This window comes from Pezoporus wallicus, unplaced genomic scaffold, assembly GCF_028554395.1.
Source record: "Pezoporus wallicus isolate ANWC-B61680 ecotype Strahan unplaced genomic scaffold, APGP_CSIRO_Pwel_v1 scaffold_11491, whole genome shotgun sequence".
In the NCBI taxonomy this organism is placed as follows: Eukaryota; Metazoa; Chordata; class Aves; order Psittaciformes; family Psittacidae; genus Pezoporus; species Pezoporus wallicus.
The window spans coordinates 370,683-388,699 of NW_026642649.1; the positions used below are offsets into that span (position 1 = coordinate 370,683).

At 48.2% G+C, this 18,017-nt stretch overlaps 1 protein-coding gene across 3 annotated transcripts in view; it reads right to left on the reverse strand.

Moving 5' to 3' along the window:
• The window catches only part of AOAH (acyloxyacyl hydrolase), a 72,544-nt gene extending 54,877 nt beyond the window's left edge, over positions 1-17,667 (reverse strand). For 2 of the 3 annotated variants that reach the window (XM_057431625.1, XM_057431623.1), the window contains exons 1-3: positions 17,621-17,667; positions 14,900-15,054; positions 1,007-1,102 (exon numbers count right to left, since the gene is read on the reverse strand). In XM_057431625.1, the coding sequence (XP_057287608.1) occupies positions 1,007-1,102; positions 14,900-15,054; positions 17,621-17,652 (283 nt within the window). In that variant the 5' untranslated portion in view covers positions 17,653-17,667. Of the gene's footprint in view, positions 1-1,006; positions 1,103-14,899; positions 15,055-15,462; positions 15,521-17,620 lie in introns of those variants that run through there. The other variant, XM_057431624.1, reaches the window with a different exon arrangement.
• Between the last annotated feature and the right edge of the window lie 350 nt (positions 17,668-18,017).

An 18,017-nucleotide genomic window follows, 5' to 3' on the forward strand; every position in this document is an offset into this window, starting at 1 on the left:
TATTTTAAAGAAGAAAATTGTATTTTAATAACAGGATCAGTGCTTCTAATTGCAACTTCATAGTTGTGTGCCTGGGATTTAAAACACTGAGGATATGACTTATGGACTAGAAATCTGGTAAGTATCATTCTATCAATGAGTGAATCCCATCAATTACATCCCTGCCCCAACCTGCATCGAGAAATCCCCTCTTGGAAAGGAGGGAATTAATATTCTACAAGCCTCTTCTGTGAAAGCAGGGTCTACAGAGCAAGATGGTTTCTCAGAGACACAGCTTGTGAAGTCCCATATAAACAGCTTTCAAATGAAGAATCCTAAGGTGTCCTTTTACATTTATAGTGTTAAAAAGATAGCACGAATGTGAGATCCAGTTACTTAGTCTCTGAGGCACAAAGCTATTCTGGCATTCAACCCATTCTCTGTTTAGGGATGTGCATTTGGACAGCTAAGATTCTATGGGCAGATAAAACGTGGGGCAGAAAAAGGGGAGTTTACGCATATCCCTGTGGAATAGGTATTGCTTTTGAAATGTGTATCATCAGCTCCATTTCGATAGCTTTCCTGTGCAGAACAAATGCTCGCATCTTACATCTGTCAACCCCAGCTCATTTCTTCAGATTCTGCCACAGCGGCTTCCTAGAGCTGCTGAAAACAGTTTCACCTTTGCAGCTGCTACGAAGACCCATATCAGCAAGAGAGAGGAGTGCTTGGGCATACACTGAATCTGTTCTTAAGCTGCTAACAAAGAGACAAAGCGGAGGGAAAGGGAGGGAAGGGGTCTGCATGTGTTGGTCCTATTCACCCTAACTTTGGGATGAAATCTAGAGGCACTTTAGCCACACCACTGGCTTCCCTGCAGATAGCACCTTGCTGTCTTTCAGCTCCATCCATTTGAGATGCTGCACGAGAGCGGATAAAGCCTTTCCAGGCTCCACGTGGGAACTTTTAATTAACAGAGACACACAGCGGAACCAACACAACATATGGCGCGTTACTGGGTACTTACCAGGTATGTAGCTGCACAGCCTCTCCGTGGCTGCCTTTACCGTACTGTTGTGCCACTGTGCAAGCTGTTCAATTACAGACACCACAAGCACGCACCCTTCAAACAAACAAACAGAAAGAGGGAACAGGGTTACCTGGGAAGTGTGATGGAGCACCCTGTGCCACGGAGGTGTTTCAAGCATCACTGGGCATTTCATTTCTTGAGACGCTCCGTGGCAGAGCAGCATTCAAGGGGAAAACACACCTGTGAATTTGAGCCTTTACTCAAAACCTGGAGGTTATCCCAGAGAGGATGCCAGAGGAGTGCACGGAACAGCCTGGCTTTTACAGCACTGGATGTGGCTCCTGGAATAATGATTTTCCATCCTTTCAAGGATGAGAATGACGGAGCCAGGGGGACAGCAAGTGTTACAACTGCCTGCTTGGCCGCCTGCTCCCTCGTTATTTCCCACAAGGAGGAGGACACAGGTCTGTACTTGAGGGGATTTCTACACTTCTCAACACACACCGCACAGAGGGCTACCAAACACAAATGGGTGCGACAGCCTGCACAAGGGATGTCACGAAGAAGCAGACGTATGTGCCGAGCATCACAAAGCGCCCCTGGCAGCAGCTCTTCAATGACTTCCCTCTGAAGCCCAGCAGTGCTTGGCATGCAGAGGGCTGCTGGGCCCAGCTACCCATTTGTTAATGCCAAAACGTCTCTGGAGTTCATTCTGCTTTCCTTCTGTGGCTGGAAAGAACCCATTCCCTATGACCTATGAAGCTGGTTATTTCTCATCACTGATCTGGGGGTGAGCAAGGCTAAAATCCATCTGCTCCTTGGACTAGCTGCGACTGAGACCCAAGACCTTGCATAGGGAAGTATTTCTTGAGATGTGTAGCACTTTTTCTGGCATTTTATGGGATGAAGCATGTTCAATGTAATCCCCACATAGCAATTATTCAAAACCCCCTGATGACCATAAATGGTTCCTTTCAAGTGGGGTTTAGATTGCTGCAGGCCTGCGTTGTGCTCTGTCTCTGCAGTGGCTTCATCATTTTACAATGAAGCCATGTTTGGCGACTCCAGCTCTGAGCAATGTAGTCAGACCTGGCAGCAGGGTGAGATGCTAGCCTGTGTTAAGAGAGCTGGGTACCCCAGGCAGCCAGGAGACAAGGACACCAGTCTCCAGCAGCCTGAATGAAGATTCCTCTTTGCAATCCCTGTAGCTGAACCCTGTTTCCTCCTCTCTGCAAGAAACCTCAGCTCTCAGGACTTGCTCTGGCAGTCTAGAAATGAAGGAGAGCTGCAGCATTTGGATGAGATCCACAGCTCAAGAGCATCAGTGTTCAGGTTTTCAGACTGCCACAGCTCTTCAAAGCGAGCTTTTCAATTCCTTCCAAACTCCCCTGCCTCTGTGCTATTAAATCAAAGTGCTGGTTTTCAACGTAAATAACTTTGATGCTCCTATGCATCAAGAAGCAAGTCAAAGAGGAGGTAATACAATTGGATCTTGCTGTAAGACCCATATCTTTTAGTCTTCTATTACTTCTTCTACCCCAAATACAGTAATCCAGTGGAAATTATAGTGAACTTGCCACCTTTTTTGCAGGGATAAAAGCTCACTTCTCCACACTTATTAAATAAAACGCTCACTCACAGTCCTCTGCAATGATTTATAAAGCATGCTAAGAGCCATTACCTCCAGTCAGCCAGAAAGAACAGGAGAACAAACAGAGGCAGATAAAACCAAGAGAAAACCCTGAAGCAAGTCGTTCCTTCTGTCCCAAACATAGCCAGAGGCTAGCCAGAAGAATTAACAGGTAATTAAAACACAATAGCTCATAAAGAGGGAGAAGAAGAAAGCGGAATAATAAAGACTCAAACTAAAACCAAAAGGGACATCCAAGCTGGAGGGCAAAGCATGCTCAGGACTTGTGCTCAAAGAACAGCCCAGGGCCCTCTGGTCCCTGTTTCACCTCCGTCACTTAGTGCTGGGATGGTGCACGTCCTGGAAACGCACCTAAAAGGCATTGCATAACCTCATTCTTACAGGGCCATATTATTAACACACATGAGCAACCTACAGCCAACCCAAACCACCCTTCCCCTGCCTTCTATGCCTGTTTTACTGATGAGGATGGAGGCTCAGAAAAACTGAATGACAAAAACGATGCTTAACCACAAACCCACGTGTCCTTGCTGTGCCTTCCCTTCTTCTCTCACCAAGGTCAGGCTTTCACCAGACAATCTTGCTGTCTAGAAGTCAGAAAGACCACAAGAAGTCCAAGCAGAGAGATGGGAAGGAGCTTGTTTGTCCTTTGACTTCTTTCTAAAGGAGGCAGCTTTTGTTGCTTCACCTCTCATTTTTTTTTGCACTGGGAGCCTGAGGAAGCTGCAGAGGAAAATGCTTCAGCAGGCAGGAGCTGGGGGAGCAGACAGTCCCCAAAGCACAGGCTGAAGCAGAACTGGGCACGGTTCTGCCTAACGGTTGGTCCCAGGGTAAAGGTGCAAAGAAGCTCCTCTCTCTGACTCAGATGTTGTCCCACAGCTCTCATTCTCTTCTCACCTCCAGTACAGTCGATGCAGAGAAAGAGGCTGATGGACAAACAGCCTGAGTGCTCGAAATCCACAGAGCTGGGCTGAGGATAAACCCCCCTGGTATTTCCATGTCCTCTCTTATACATGAAGACAGCCCCCTCTGAAGATGTTTCTCACACTCGACAAGGTACCATGTGGGGTGGGGAGGGAATAGCTATTTTTGGTTAAGCCCGGCTGAATATAAAGAGAATTCTTAATCACAAACAGAGCCATGCAGGTAACCCCACTCACGGAGAGCATCCCGGCAATTCAATGGAAATGCTTCACGTTGAGAAGTAAGTCAATTTGGTGTCTATCGAGCCAGGCCCAAAGGGAGACTTGCTCCACATGACAATTAATGGAGCCATCGCTGAGTTTGTGCAGTACTTCATGCAGTACCTGCGACCATAGAGGCTATGTGGATATAAATAACAATAATAATAGCCTGGCTACTTGGGAAAAAGGCAGGCTCCACACTTTTTTTCTGGATAAAAACATGCTCCCCCCAGTAATTCAGTTTTATCCTCCAGGAGAACCTATGTCCTGTAGGTAAAACCTGAAAAGATCAGTGTCCTAAAATGAATGTTAACTCAGACTATCCTCATTCCTACTACAAACCTGCTCTCTTTTCAGTCATACATAGCATCTTCCTCTGGATTTAGTGGCAGAGAAAGGACTCACGGCTGGCTGCAGCAGAAGAGGCACTACCCTCTAATGAAACGAACAGAAGCCTTGCTGCACACCAAATATCATCTGAAGTGCTAACCAGCTATCCTAGCCTTTAATGGCTCTTAATCCTGCTGGCTAAAAATGGAAATTAAGTAGTTAGCTAAAAAGGACAGGGGGAAGTCGGCTGTCTTGGGCTGCAGAAATATCACTGCTTTAATTACTTGTGATGGGTGCAAGATTATCAACTTTTTAATACTTTAGCACTTAGCAGTAGAAAAGCACTTCCAGATCTGGCCATTAGCAACTCTTGCTTGCTTTTTTAATTTAGCAGATATTTAGATGTGATTTATTTCTCCTCAGGAGCTGGGCGCACACACAGCAACGCGGATCGGCTTCTTAATTAAAGGTTAAAAAAAGCTCTAAATCTTTATAGCTGCACATGATTTTCTTTAGAACCATGTTCCCAGAAACTGACTTTGCTGCCTCACCTCAAGAACAGGTTTCCTTGACAGCCTGAAGGATGTTTTCTCTGGAAGAAATTCACTGGCATTGTATTGCCTACCGGCCATTAGAAACTAGACTCTGCCATTAATAAAACGCCTGTCTCTTTCAGCGATAGCTTGTCCCATCTGCTATTAATTTCTGAAGAGATAAGAGAAAACCATAACCATTTTGCTCAGTAATCTGCAAACTAACACGTCAGGAAGTACTTCTGTCCATGTAGTGTGTAATAATAAAAAATAGCATGTAATAATAAAATGACATTTCCAAGAAGCTCAGGGGGGGAAATCACATTCTGATAATAAAATCAGAGCTACAGAAATTCATTCCCTGGCTGTGAAGCCTCCGGCAGTTTGAGCAGACTATTTAACTTAATCCACTTCTGCCGCACGCGTCTGAAAGGCTCTATAATTAGAATTACACCTAGGGAAGTCAAGAAGTGTCTGGGTACTGAAAGCCTCCTCTCTTGAGCTTCTGATCTGTAGATATATTTGTCTCAGTCAAACTCCGTTACATGGGATCTCTGGTGCCTGGCACACCCCCCCTTTGCCATCCTTTGCTCACGTTCTGGGGTGCTGGAGATCTTTTTTGCCCTCCATCTGGATCGCTGCTCCCCAGCCATAAATTAAACGTACCCCTGGAGCACCAGGAGGAAATAAGCCCCCAGAGGGGGCCTTGGACACAAATAGCTCTCAGCCAGCCAGGCTGTGGTCACCCTGCTTGCTCCTGGTGGAGCAGGAGCCGGAGCCTCGCTTGGTGAAGCACCAAACCTCTGCCTCAGATATCTGTCTGCACCAATAAGACCCTGAATAAATGAAGCTGTCTATCACATTCCTGGTTTTGTAGCCTTCTAAGATGGAGGTTTTCCCAAAGCACAGTCTTCGCTTCTTCCCTTTAAAGTTGATCATAGGCTTCAATGCATCTCTTAAAGCCTATGGATGAGGAGTCCCCAGAGCCTGCCTGCAAAAGAAGATACTGCTATTCCCTGTGCAGATGCTGTTGATCTGGTGTAAAAACACCTCTTTCCAAATTCATCTCATCCACTTCCAGTTCAACCTGGAACAAGACATTCCAGTTTGAAATAAGAGCATTCACATGGGCAGCTAATAAGAAATCAGGTTTTCTCCTCTGAGATGGGCACATGCATGTGGGCATTCCAGGTGCAGGCAGGCCACGGATGTGCAAAGTTAAGAGTACAGGAATGCTTTCTTTTTCACTATATATTCCTTTCCTAATACTTCCCAATACCCATTCTGCCTACTTTCACTGCTTCCCAGCACTGAGCTGACACTTTGGAAGAGCACCCCTTTATAACCTCAAGATTTCAGTCCAGCGTGGACATTCTCAGCTCAAGTAATATAACTGTATAATGCAAAGTTAGGATAGTTATTTTCCCATATACTGCCAGAGGATTCATTGCTTTGAAAGGTAATTTAGAAAGGGATCTGAGTGTAAAAGTCTTTTAACTCAGACTTTGCTTCCTATTCCATTACAGGGCTAAAGTATTTACTAGAGATACTGAAGTGATGGAATACAATTACAGGTATCCATACTCAAGTATGCTGGCATATACAGGAGCTTTTCCCCCTAACTTTACCAAGTGTCACAAAACATATTGGAAATGCTCAATCTTGGTACACTACTACAAAACCTGCTATTGGGCATAAAACCATACAGAGTATCCCCCCTAAAGACAGGTTTGAAATATTAATATAGCAGCATTTTGAGTGCACTGGAGCTCTGTACCAAACCCACGAACCCTGGAACATCACTTATCATTTCTGTGGCTCATGCAATAGCAGCGAGCCACTTCAGGCCCCAAACTTCAGAGCTCCATTCACTGTTCTTTCTTTAAGACACCCAATGAGGAGTCTGATACAGTTAAGCCAGTACAGAAAATTCAGTGTGCATCTAGTGGAAAACTCTGGTATCCATACCTGCCAGCCACATGGATCCCTCGGGTTTCCTACGTTACATTTTAAAGAGCCCTATTTAACAAAACCTGTAGCCCCAGGTATTTCCAATGGAAATGCTTCCTACATTAATATAGGGAAAGGAAAGTCTATGTATGAGTGCCATTAACATATTTTTCTTTCCCAAATCAGGAAAGGGTATTAAAACCTTACTGAACGGTGGCAGAGGAAGCTAATGTAACTGGATAACTTCAACCTTGTAGCACAGCTTTGACCATTTGAAGATTCTGAATGCACAAAACTTGTCTCGGATACACAGCTCCTAAAAACCACTGCAAGGGATTGCCTTGAACATAAGAAATTCTGTATAGGGCTAACAGGAACAACAGTGGGAAGCGCATACACACTGTGGCAGTCAGCAGCCAAAAAGACAATCAATACTTACACTAAAGGCAGGCATCAGTAAAGTACAGCATACAAGACTACCCGTGTCTACAAATGCACATATGAATATATATGATTGTGTATGTGGACACACATACATGTACGTATGTTGGTATGCTAAGCACACCTTTTTATTGTTATCAATATAAACATATATGCATTTTACAGCCGTATAAACATGCAGCAAGACTTGGGGTGATTGAGAAAATGAATTTTTCACCATCAGTTGCTGAAGAACACAAATAGCTATAGAAAATATTCCTATCTCTGGTAGTTGCTTTAGTATCACTACTGTGCTACTGATGTGCCTGTGGCTTTTCTGCTCAAAGTATAATCATAGGAAAGAATGCGATGGTAAAATTTGGCATTTATTACAGATCATCAGGTCAAATTTTGCTGCTGAGTAAACTGAGCAGTGTTGGTGAAGTGAAGTGAGATGCTGCAGCTTAGCAGCTAGCTGCTGTAATCAAAGTCCATTCCCAGCCTTTCAGAGTAAACCACACTGTGGTGCTACAGTGGTATCGGGCATGACCTTTTTGGAGGACTCACTGAGCTGTAAATTATACGTTCTGTCATGGTGCCTCCCCAGACAATACGTGCACAGCCGCCTTGTCTGAGTGCGCTTATTAAAAGCCTCCAAGTCCATTTTGCATGTTCCAGTGTGGGAAGTTATTGGGAACTCCAAACGCTACCGGCCCTGCTGCGTCTCCGCAGGGCATGTTTCATCCCTGCACTCACGCACCGCTCGATGGAGGCAAACTGTCGAGGACATCAACAATCACAGGAATCAACACAGGTAGAGGTCGGCGTTTTACGCAGCTGGGAAGCTCTGAAACATCCGTTCTTCAATGTAATCAGAACTGAAAATATGCTTCAAAACCGTGCATCATCACACGCCAGGAACTGTGTGCTCACGGGTGAACGCAAGAGGTGACCCACAGCGGCTGCTGAGAACGGCATTCTGTAGAGCACAAAGCTGAGGAAATCTGCTTCCCCAGGCGCTGACCCACAGATCTCCCCTTGTGTGGGGAGGGGGGTTGTTGAGCACTCCCTGTCTCACCACCGCATCCCAAAGAGGGCATTCAAAGCTAAGCACCCGACGAGCAGGGCAGCCTGCTGCTGGAGAGAGCACCAATACACCCTGCTGTCCGCAGGCTCTTGTCATCACAGCCCAGAGCCCCTGAGAAGCCAGCCTGGAAGAAGTCATCTTACACAAACCTCTGCCCCAGCACTTGACCTATGGCATCTCCGCCAAACCAGAGGACCCTTTGCCCACTGGATTAAGGACCTTCACTATGAGGCGCTGGCACAGGGTGCCCAGAGAAGCTGTGGCTGCCCCATCCCTGGCAGTGTTCAAGGGCAGGTTGGACACAGGGGCTTGGAGCAAGCTGCTCTAGTGGAAGGGGTCCCTGCCCGTGGCAGGGGCTGGAGCTGGAGGAGCTTTAAGGTCCTTTCTAACCCAAACCAGTCTGGGATTCTATCTAAGCTGCTCTGAAGGGACAGGGCAGACACAGAGCTGTTAAGCTCTCTAATGAGGTCTTTTATATCCATCTCAGGAACTGATGGCAGCACTCACTACCACCACTACTATGAATTTTTCTTCCTAAACTGAATGTCCCTCCTGCTATTCATTTCCATTATTTCTTGGCATGGTTTTTATAAGGCTGGAGGGTGGGTCACCCCCTTCATGTTTTCAAGGACAGATACGTCTTTTCTCAAGTTTGTCTCCTCTGGGCTAATTAACTCTAATTTATTCAGACTGTCTTTGTAGCTTATGTTTGTTTTTCTCTGAAACCTCCTGTCACTGTGCATCATTCTTGATACACAGCCCCAAAAGGGAAGGCAGAAATTCCTCTGAGGCTTTGTCAATGCTGAGAAAGGTAGTGGGTTACTTCAGGCCTTGCAAGCTAACTTCTGTTCACACATCCTGGCGTGCACAGCGTGTGCGTTCTTCATGACAGCATGCCATCATGGTGCCACTACAAGCCCAAATGATCTTCCCTAGGGATGCTACCCAGCCGTTCCTCACCTGCTATATGTGCCATTGACTATTTCTGCTGCAGTGCCTTCAACATACTCGTACTGAAATGATCTTTTTCGAGGGTAAATGCTCCAAGTTGTCAAGATTGTTTTGAATTTAATCCTGCCCTCCATCGTACTTGCAGACCTTTTCAGCCTTGTATGAGCTGCTCACTTCATAGCGCACTATTTCATTATCCCAGCTAATGAAAATATTGAGTGATATTCAAAACACAGGTCCAATAAAGATCTCATTTTGTACATCCTTCTGCTTAGCGAGTGAGCCACTTGTAATTACCCTCTGAACAAGGCCACCCGCCCGTTTTGTCCTGCCCTGTAGAAGCTTAATCAATGTCACAAGTCTCTCAGCCATTAGATTAGTGCTGAGGTGGTGCCAAAAGCCCTACTAAAGCCCAGCTGTAACATCTACTGCTTCTTCTGTGGCTGCATGCCATTATCCCATCAGCAAAGAAAACTACCGTGATCTCACACCGCTTCTCCTTGATAAATCCAGTGAGGCTCTTATTCATATTTACTCTTGAAAGATGCTTTTATAAAGCTTTTATAACTATTGCAGGGTTTCTCTAGGAATTGATATTTAACTGGCTGATCTAGAATTCCTCAAGTTTCCTTTCTTTACCATGCTGAAGAGAGGTGAACACAGCCATTCCCTCCTGTCTTTCAGGGTCTCCCCTGCTTTCTGCACTATCCAGGGCAGCTTCTGCCTTTCCTGAGGTTGCTCCAGATGGTTTTGGATGAAGTCTCTTTTGCTAGGGAGCAGGACATTTTGAAAAGACCCTTTCAGGGTTCTCTTGTAATTCAGGGTGACGGGGGGTAAGGAATAAAACCTTTAAAAATTAATCAGAAATAGCAGAAAAAAGCTACTACTAAAAAAGAGCATGACCTTAGCTCCGATGAAACATCACTAGTGTCAACAGTCACCAGTTTTACTGCACTGTCTTTATGTATGACCCTATGATTATCACTAGTGTCAACAGTTACCGGTTTTACTGCACTGTCTCTGCGTACCTTAACATTAACTTCAGTAAAACCTCGTTTGCCCCGTAAAACAGGCAGCATTTTCCTCAACTGATGCACAATACACTTGCTCATGACCCGCTGACCTATGCACAGCTCATTCCTGAGCAGTGATTGTCAGCTCCTGGCCAACTCCCCCCAGTTTCTATACTGAGCCATAGTATGGAATAGCCCTCTGTCCAGTTTGGGTCAGGTGTCCTGGCTCCGCTCCTTCCTGGCTTCTTGTGTCCCTCCTCACTGGCAGAGCATGAGAGACTGAAGAGTCCTTGGTCAGGGTGAGTGCTACTGAGCAACAACTAAACCATCGGTGTGTTATCAGTGCTGCTCTCAGGCTAAAGCCAAAACACAGCCCTGCACCAGCTGCTGGGAAGAAAGCTCAATTCCAGCCCAAACCAGGACAATGGGGAAAGTCAAAGACCAGAGGATCTAAAGGGCTCATTCATACTTCATTTCTGAGAGAAAAACACACAGCTTCTTGTTCTCAGGATGCTGCACTGAAACAGACAGGGTGCACCCAGCAAAAGGGTTTCTAGGTCTCATCCTGAATAAATCCCTTCAACCGTACTGCCAGAAACAAAAGCCAGACTGAGCATTTTGCTCCCAAGCCAGTGCACAGAGCAAAACCTCCCCATCCTTACACGAGAAAAAGCATCTTCATGGGTCTTTGCGTATATCACAAGCAATGAGGCCCAGAGGAAGGTCTGCAGAATGGGGGTAGGGAGGGATTTTTCCAGCCTGGGGAGGCAGGAAACACTGCTGGAGAAAGGAGACCATCAGATGCTGGGAAAATTCTTCTAGAAAGACCAGGTACTGTTCAAGAGCAGGTTGGAGATGGTTAGGAACTGCTCAGGTGTACTACAGCCAGAAAAATCATCATCAGGGCCTTTCCCCCTCTTTCCCCTGATTCTAAAAGGCAGTCAGCACAAGTCCCATTTCAGGTGGGGACACTTTCCAAACGCTTTCTTTTCACACCAAGTCCATTATTAAAAGGCTTTCTCTGGATGAAGCTGTCGACTTTCCCAAGAAAATGCAGCAAAAACGATGTGATTTTTTCTGCAGTTCCCGAGGCTGGTGAAAATTCCAGTCTAAACGTTACCCAGCACAATGAACGTGGCTGTAAAAACGTCACCTTCTCTTTTAGACAAGCAACAATCTGCAAGCAGAGATGTTTTGGCCAGCCTCCCCTATGAGTCCTTTGAATGGTTCAGCGTGCTGTGGCAGGTCCCTGCATGCACTCTCCTCTCCTCCAGCCCTATTCCCTATATAGGCATAGAGGTTCCTACCCAAAATACATTTGTCAGATGTGCTAAGGACAGGGGAGTCCCTTGAGGCATCAGTTCCTTTCCCAGTATATCCAGAGTCTACTGGCGCAGATGGTGCCTACCCAGGGAGCGCTGCTAGCAAGGGTAACAGAAGAAAGAAGCGACCAAGTCATATCGCATTCAAGCTGTGTTTCACATCCCTGTCATATGATTTCTACCTATTATTTCTTCAAGAAGTGTGATACTTTCCATGGAAAAGCTTAATGAGAAATCTTGTATTGATTTTGCTATTGAACGAGCAACCATTTTCTGACTGACCTGAGCCAGCAACAGAGCAATCTTGGCCATGCAGGTGGTACTCACAGAGGAGTGCTCAGAAGTGACTGTTCAATGTGCAGCCACCCCATCTCCCTCAGAGAAAGAGAAGCAAATCACTTTGACAGATGCGACACCTGAGCACACATTTAACTTGCATGGAAAAACCCACTGCTTCAAGGAAAGCTCCTGTGTATTTGGCAGCAGTCACTTCGCCTGTTAAAAACACTGCCTCAATCTGTAAGGCCAAGAAGACCCAGAGGAAGCTCTCATGGCTCTCTCCCAGTGCCTTCCCAGATGGCAGACTGAGCTAGCAGGGGCTGGGGTCAAGCTGTTGAAAGGAAATCACAATCTTCCTCCTACAGAGAAAGCTGATCGCGGCTTAATTCCTGCTCCTAAGGGGCTGGGCACCAAATCAGGGCTTTCACTTTCCTGCTTGTGAAAAGGAAGAGACACAGATGGCTTGTCAGTGTCTTCAGGAGTCAGTCAAGAGAGCAGCCCATCAGTGAACAGAAGAGGGAGGTGAACTTGCTTGAATGAGGCCATGGGGATGCCATGGGGATGCTGTGAGGGCTGGAGCAGCTCTGCTCTGGAGCCAGGCTGAGAGAGCTGGGCTGGGTCAGCCTGGAGAAGAGAAGGCTCCTGAAGGGGAGACCTGAGAGCAGCTCCAGTGCCTGAAGGGGCTGCAGGAAACCTGGAGAGGGGCTTGGGACAAGGGATGTAGGGACAGGCCAAGGGGAATGGCTTTAACCTGCCCGAGGGGAGACTGAGATGAGCTCTTAGGCAGAAGCTCTTCCCTGTGAGGGTGCTGAGGCGCTGGCACAGGGTGCCCAGAGAAGCTGTGGCTGCCCCATCCCTGGCAGTGTTCAAGGCCAGGTTGGACACAGGGGCTTGGAGCAAGCTGCTCTAGTGGAAGGGGTCCCTGCCCGTGGCAGGGGTTGGAGCTGGAGGAGCTTTAAGGTCCCTTCAACCCAAACCAGGCTGGGATCCTATGACAGCCCAGAGGAGGCTGCCTGGGCTCACAGACAGCAGCCTGCCTGCTTGTCACCAGCCCCCCCTTCCAGGCCCAGCCCATGTGGTTTCAGTGCTCTGCACACTCTGTTTTCAGCTTGCAGCTTACAGAGGTGTGAACAGCCTGTTTTGGTCCTGAGTCAAGCTCATGTGAATGCTTTTAGCTTGCAGAGAGAGCAACAGGGGAGGGAGGCAGGGTTTTGGTTTCTCCTCACTGAACAGATATCCCAGGGAGATGCTCGGTGGCCCCAGCAATGGGACCCACAGTCTGGTGGGATTTGGTACAGGAATGGAGGAAATCAGAAGAGCGGGCAGCTCTGGGGAATGGGAAGAGTGGATAAAGAGCTCAGTGCTAATTGGTGATCTAGAGGTGATGCTGAAACAGTTCCCTCCACTTCCACCCTATACATGATACCGCCCATCCCACCCATACTTGCTGTTAGAAATAAATAATCCCATGTGAGCACAGGCCCCCCGCCTGTTTTTATTCAGATCTTCACATTCATAAAGCAGATCAGCTGCTTAAATCTGAATCTGTCAGCTTTGCCCAGCAGTTACACCCCTGCCATCACTCAGCTCCTCTCCAGGTCTGCATGCAGCACGGTAAGTAGAATCAGGCTCCGGTTTGTCCGAAGATCCAGTATCACACCCTTAAACAGCAAAGTGCCCTAAAAAAATCACACCTTTTTCTATGCATGGCAACTTCAATGCCATGTGCTGCTGCTTTAGGAGCGCAGAGCCTGGCTGGATCAATAGGACAGGAAGGGCAGCCAACGCTCACACGCAGCGTTCAAAACACACCGGTGTAAAATCCCACAGGCTGCGGTTCCGGCTGCCTTCCAAACAGCTGCCAAAGACATTGCCATCGGAACCCACCACTTCCCTCTGACTCTGGCAGCCGCTCGGCCGCTGGCCCCAGCAAGGCCGGTCCCTGACACCCATTTCTGCTTTTCGCTGCTTGCCCTCGTTTTCTGGCCGGCGGCTGAGCCCTGCGAGGGCTGCACAAACCTCATCACCCCAGCTTCACCCTGCGCTCGCTCACCCTGCCTCGCCCGTGCCAGAATCTGTGGGGCACTGGGAATGGCGCAGAAGTGAGGCGAAACCAGGGGTTTATCGAGCTTAGGAGGGTTATTTCCAACTGCGGTCCTTGAGCCACACCGAAAATAATCTGGGGCTGAGAGAAACTGCATTGCCTTCTGAAACATGGAGAACCAGGGCAGAAACATGGAGAACCAGGGCAGAAACATGGAGAACCAGGGCAGAAACATGGAGAACCATGATGGAAACCATGGAGAAACAGGGTTTCTATTTACAGAATGGAAGTGCCCTGGAAAACTAAAAGAAGACGAAATAAGACTTTTGATCTTAATGCATAAGACATATTCATTGTTAATACTTGCTTACATACAAAATATAAGCTAGTCTAACTAAAAGGGCATTTCTGGTGCAGAGATGTGCACAGTTCATGTTGACTTCAGTATTACTGGGGAATCACTTCACTAGCAGAGGTTATGGGATACCTCCAGCTATAGCTGTGCTGGAGATCACCACAGCCACTACAGTCACACGAGAAGGGGGCGGCCAAAACACTTGTTTTGTTTGCAGACGCGTGCACTCAAGAGGAGGACAGGAGATATGAGGAAACAGCCTTTGCAACTTGGCTATCCAGACACAACCATCCAGACCACAAAGCCTCCTGGCCTGAGTACGGCCCAACTGTGCTTAAGGAGTTTCCCAAGCAATGAAATCAACGAAGAGACCCTGGGTGAGCCTCAGGGAAGTTGGTGGAACCCTAACCCTTCCTGCAACTAACCACGCTGCATCACAAACACTAACAAACACCAGGACCCCACAACGCCTTGTTTCCAGGTCCCAGCCCTATAGACGTTGCAGCCAGCTTTGCAAGAAGCCATTCCCCGCAGAGCAAAACCATGAACTTTGGGAAGCAGCCTCTCACAAACAAAATCATAAAATAACTCCAGACCTCACGTGGCCTTGCAAAACCTTCAGTGGTTATTTCGCCAAAGACTACGAGCGCTGTGCAGTACAGCTGTTGACATAGATAAAGGAGTGATTTATGATGTGCACCGCAGCCCTCAGCTCACCAGTGGAGTAACGAATGAACTAGTCCACCAGGCAAACAGAACCCGAATACATACCAATGCAGGTGTGTCCTTTGTACAGCCCCGAGGGGAGCGAAGAGGGTGGTGGGTCATTTCCACGGAGGAGAGGGGAGGAAGAGGCAGCCTTCAGCAGAAGCAGGAGCCAGAGGAGGCAGAATAAATTAAGAGATGTCTGCCTGGACACCCTCATCCTAAGGAAGGAAAAAAGGAAGAAATCATGTGGGAAAGGGCACACGTATTCCCTAATTGCTCAGGGAGCATCCTGCATCCTTGTGTCATTAAGTGAATGGAGATGTGCGTGCCCATGCAGCTACATGTAATACAGGGACTGCTTCCCAGGCGGGGACACACATGACTGCTCTCTCATGGCGCGCATGGAGGTTCCCATGCTCGCACATCGCAGGGTGCTCACCCAGCCCATGCCCTTCGCACGCCCCTCAGCCCCTCTCGGGTCATTCGGGGCGGCTGCGCAGGCACCCACCACAACCCAGCGAGTCCCGTAGACCTGTGCACCCCAGGACCAGGCTGTGAGGGTGCCCCCGGGCTGCTCTGTGCTCACCTCCCTCCTCCCCATTGCCCCCTTTACATCTCTTCCCAACCTGCTGGCCTGGGGGGGACCAAGAGGGCTGCAGGAAGAGCCGTGCTCGGCGCTCCCGTGTCTCCCGCGGTGGCAGCGGACGGCTGAGGACCTGAAACCGCCGCGGTTTGCGGAGCATTAACAACGCGAGACACTCCCCCAGCAGCTCCTGCTGCAAAGGGGAACGGGAGCCAGCGCCGGGACCCTCCTCCCCGCCGCCGTCCCGCCTCTGCCCTCCTCCATCTCCGGCTGCTGCTGTGAGCTCCCAAGCGGGGCTTCCGCTGGGGAGGACCCGGGGGAAAGCTGAAAGAGGCCGCTGGGGACTGAGCCTCGGCGGGGAAGGGACTCGGGGCTCCTCGCATTCTCCTGCTGCCCGCGAGGCTCGCAGACCCCGGAGCTTCCCCTGCCCCGGCGCGCACAACAACCAAAGGCTTCCCTCTCCCTGCTGTTCCCCTCCCCGGCCCCGGTAAGGCAGGACCCAGTCGCTCCGCAGCCTGGAGCAGCAGCAGAGTAGAGCATGTTTAAGTGACATGGCTTCAGAGGGGGAGCAGTCTGCGCTGTGCATGCAAGGATGGGTGTAAGGGTGCGATGTAGGACTGAGGCATTGGAGGGACAAACCAAGGCCCCCCTCTGCCGCCTTGTGTACCCTGGGCAAGTCTTTTACCTCCCCCAGCGAGCCGTGGCTGCTCTCCTCTCCGCTCCTTACATGGGTTGCAATGAGGAAGCTGCCTCATCCCCCATCCCCAAATGATTCCCAAGCATAAATAAAGGAGACTCGTAAAGGGTATCGAAAAGGGAAATAGAGGGGATGCACTAAAACCAGCGATTCCCTGCCATTCCTGCGTATCAACATGACCACTCAGGGATCAGGCCAGCTTCGGTGTTTAAGGCAGCTTCTGCAAAGCACTTCTTTTCTTTGGGAGCCTGACCTGTGGTATTTTGAAGGACAGTCCTGAACATTTGCCCAACTTTGATAAGCAGGATTTGCCTAGCGATAATGATAACATAATCCAGCGGATCTGGGGTGAAAAAGAACCCCAATCTGTTAAAAGCTTCAATGTGAAAACAAACCACTCCAGATTTCCATTCTCTAAACCAAGCCGTTGGCTTTCAAATCTATGTTTTTCTTCTAAAAAAGAAGAAGAAGAAAAAAAAACAAAACACCACCCAAAATAGAGGTAAGAGCTGTTGCCTGAATTTTGCAGCCCTGTTCCTGCTTATCATCCTCCCTATAGCTAGCGATGCTGGGTTCCTTTTCTGTTAATAGCAGATAAACAAAAATCATAGTGCAAAGTACCTTACCCATCTGGCAATCCTACTGAAATCTGCAGGATGTTTTTCTTAACGCTGTAAAAACTTGCTATAAAAAGACTCTGTGCTACAGTGACTGCAGCTCCAGTAAACCCTTTTTAACACACATATCACTTGGTTCCCAATGACATTTTGAAGTCCTTTAAAACTCTGCATATTGGCTCAGGAGTGCTTGCTGCAAAAGCTAATAATAGGCAAGCAAAAAATCTTCCTAGCAGAGAGGTCTTTGGAATGGTTTCCACTTCATATCTATAGCAAAATACAAATCTAAACAACGACACTTACGAAGTACATAGATAGATCCTAAGCTGCTCCCAGGCATGTAAACCTGTGCAGCATCCAGCTCGAGCCTGTAATCAGCTCTGGTATTTTCTTTCATTTCAGGCCTAGGAAAGAGTGGTGAAATAACCCAGGCTCGTGTGTAATGCGGAGCTGTACCTTCTGCATTAGCCAAGCTCTTAAACCAGCCAAAGAAAAACCCCAAAGCTTTTAAAATATGCAGTCTGGTCAGACAAATGCAGCATTTGCATGTGTAGGTACAGAGGCCAGCTGGGAAGGTGACACTCCCCCCTCCCGGTGTTAAATCTTCCTCCTTCCCACTCAAATCAGATAGCAAGCCTTTTGCCAAGTAGATTTCGTATTACTTCCAAGTCCCTAAGACAGTAAGACCTAAAGCCACTGTGGTACAGCAGCGGAGTACACGATGATGTTGCTTATTATTAGCAAGTGCACGAATGATGTTAACGGGAGGCAAAACCACATTAGATTGGTCCCAAAGGAAGGGATGTGATCATTAATGCTTCCATCAGGCTTGTGTACAACATCTAAGCCAGACCCGGGACAAGGGTGACTCCGGGGGTGCTGCTTACCTAGGAATCAGGAGTGTGGCAGCAGTCAGCATTCTGTCTCTCTCTGGGTGCCCATGTGTCCCTTCTGAAGAGGGGGTGAGGACCACGTGGAGCCAGAGGTATGGAGAGGACACCACCTCTTGCAGCTGGGGAGCCCTTTGTGGCCTGGCAGTGCCCCAGCTCTGCAGACACACAGGCCAGTTGTACACTGCCAGAGGGAAGACAAGGGGTCAACTGAATTTGGGCTGCTGAGAATAAACACATAAATAAGAGAACAGAGGGACCATGACGTGCCCCACTCGGTAACTCCCAACCCGAACTCTTCGGCTGCACCTTCAAACCTCTCTCAGTTGAGGCAGAGCTGATAGAAACTGACACACGTGTGTGGCTGCCAAAACCCCAAGGCAAAGCAGAAGCA